General features: G+C 69.0%; 1 protein-coding gene across 2 annotated transcripts in view; it reads left to right on the top strand.

Moving 5' to 3' along the window:
* Positions 1 to 203: 203 nt before the first annotated feature.
* The window catches only part of RABEP2 (rabaptin, RAB GTPase binding effector protein 2), a 12155-nt gene continuing 11381 nt past the window's right edge, over positions 204 to 977 (top strand). Inside the window, exon 1 of one of the 2 annotated variants that reach the window (XM_040635157.1) lies at positions 204 to 696. In XM_040635157.1, the coding sequence (XP_040491091.1) occupies positions 357 to 696 (340 nt within the window). In that variant the 5' untranslated portion in view covers positions 204 to 356. The remainder of the gene's footprint in view (positions 697 to 977) is intronic. The other variant, XM_040635156.1, reaches the window with a different exon arrangement.

The following is a 977-nucleotide window of genomic DNA, read 5'->3' as shown; positions in this document are numbered from 1 at the left end:
GATTAGCAGCAAACCCTGACTGGTTGAGTATCAAGGTGGGGGTGGGGACGCAGAAGTTTCTAGCTTCTCCAACGACTCCGCGGGACTCCTGCGCCCTGAAAAGTGAAGCCGACCCAGCCTTGCCCCGAGGGACGCTCCACCAGGGCGGAGGTGCAGACAGGCCCGGCCACAATTCGCTGTAACGTGAGCCAGGCCCCGGCGGAAGGGGACCAGGGGACCATAGAGGAGCTGGCTGCGGGGCTCGGAAGAGACCGCGAGAACTTCGCCCTCTTTAGGCTGAGGCCGGCAGGCGTCCCGGAGGAGGTGTAACCTGAGTAGACCTTCCCAGGTCACGCGGAAACGCCAGAAGGCCTTTGATGAAAGAACTTCTTCAGGATTTGAAGGACAAGCGTCCTTCTCGAACAGCGCTGCCCAGGAAAAAAGGCGGGGAGGGGCGGGGCGCCCGCGGCCGGGCTCGGACTCGGACTCGGAAATCTTCGGCCCGGGCTCGGCAATCAGTCCCCAGCTCCGGCCTGGGCCTCGAGCCCGGGGCTGATCCGGAAACAGCCGAGCGGATCCGGAAACAGCCGAGGGGACCCGGAAGGGGTGAGCGCCGTCACCAGGGAGTGCTGGAACCCGCCGTTTGCGCGGAGGCGATGGCGGCAGCTGCGCCGGCGGCCGCGGGCGAGGATGGCCGGCGTCGGCGGCCGGGGGCCGGTACGTGAAGGCGCGTCCGTGCACGCGAGGGGCGGTGGAGCTGGAGGCGGGGCCGAGCTCGGAGCCGGCGGATGGGGGGTGGTGAGGGGAGACGGGAGAAAGGGGCGGGGCCATGCCGTCTGGAGAGAGGGGGCGGGGCCTGCGGCCACCGGAGGAGGGGGCGTGGTCCGGCGGTCGAGGGGTAGGGCCAGTGGCAGGTGAGAGGTGGTCCAGTGAGGGAAGGGGCGGGACCATTGGAAGGGCGGGGTCTAGTCTGGGAAAAGAGGTGGCGGGGGGGGGGG

The sequence above is a fragment of the Ursus maritimus genome, unplaced genomic scaffold (genome assembly GCF_017311325.1).
Source record: "Ursus maritimus isolate PB19 unplaced genomic scaffold, ASM1731132v1 scaffold_2, whole genome shotgun sequence".
NCBI classification, from domain to species: domain Eukaryota; kingdom Metazoa; phylum Chordata; class Mammalia; order Carnivora; family Ursidae; genus Ursus; species Ursus maritimus.
This window is presented reverse-complemented; position numbering and strand designations above follow the sequence as displayed.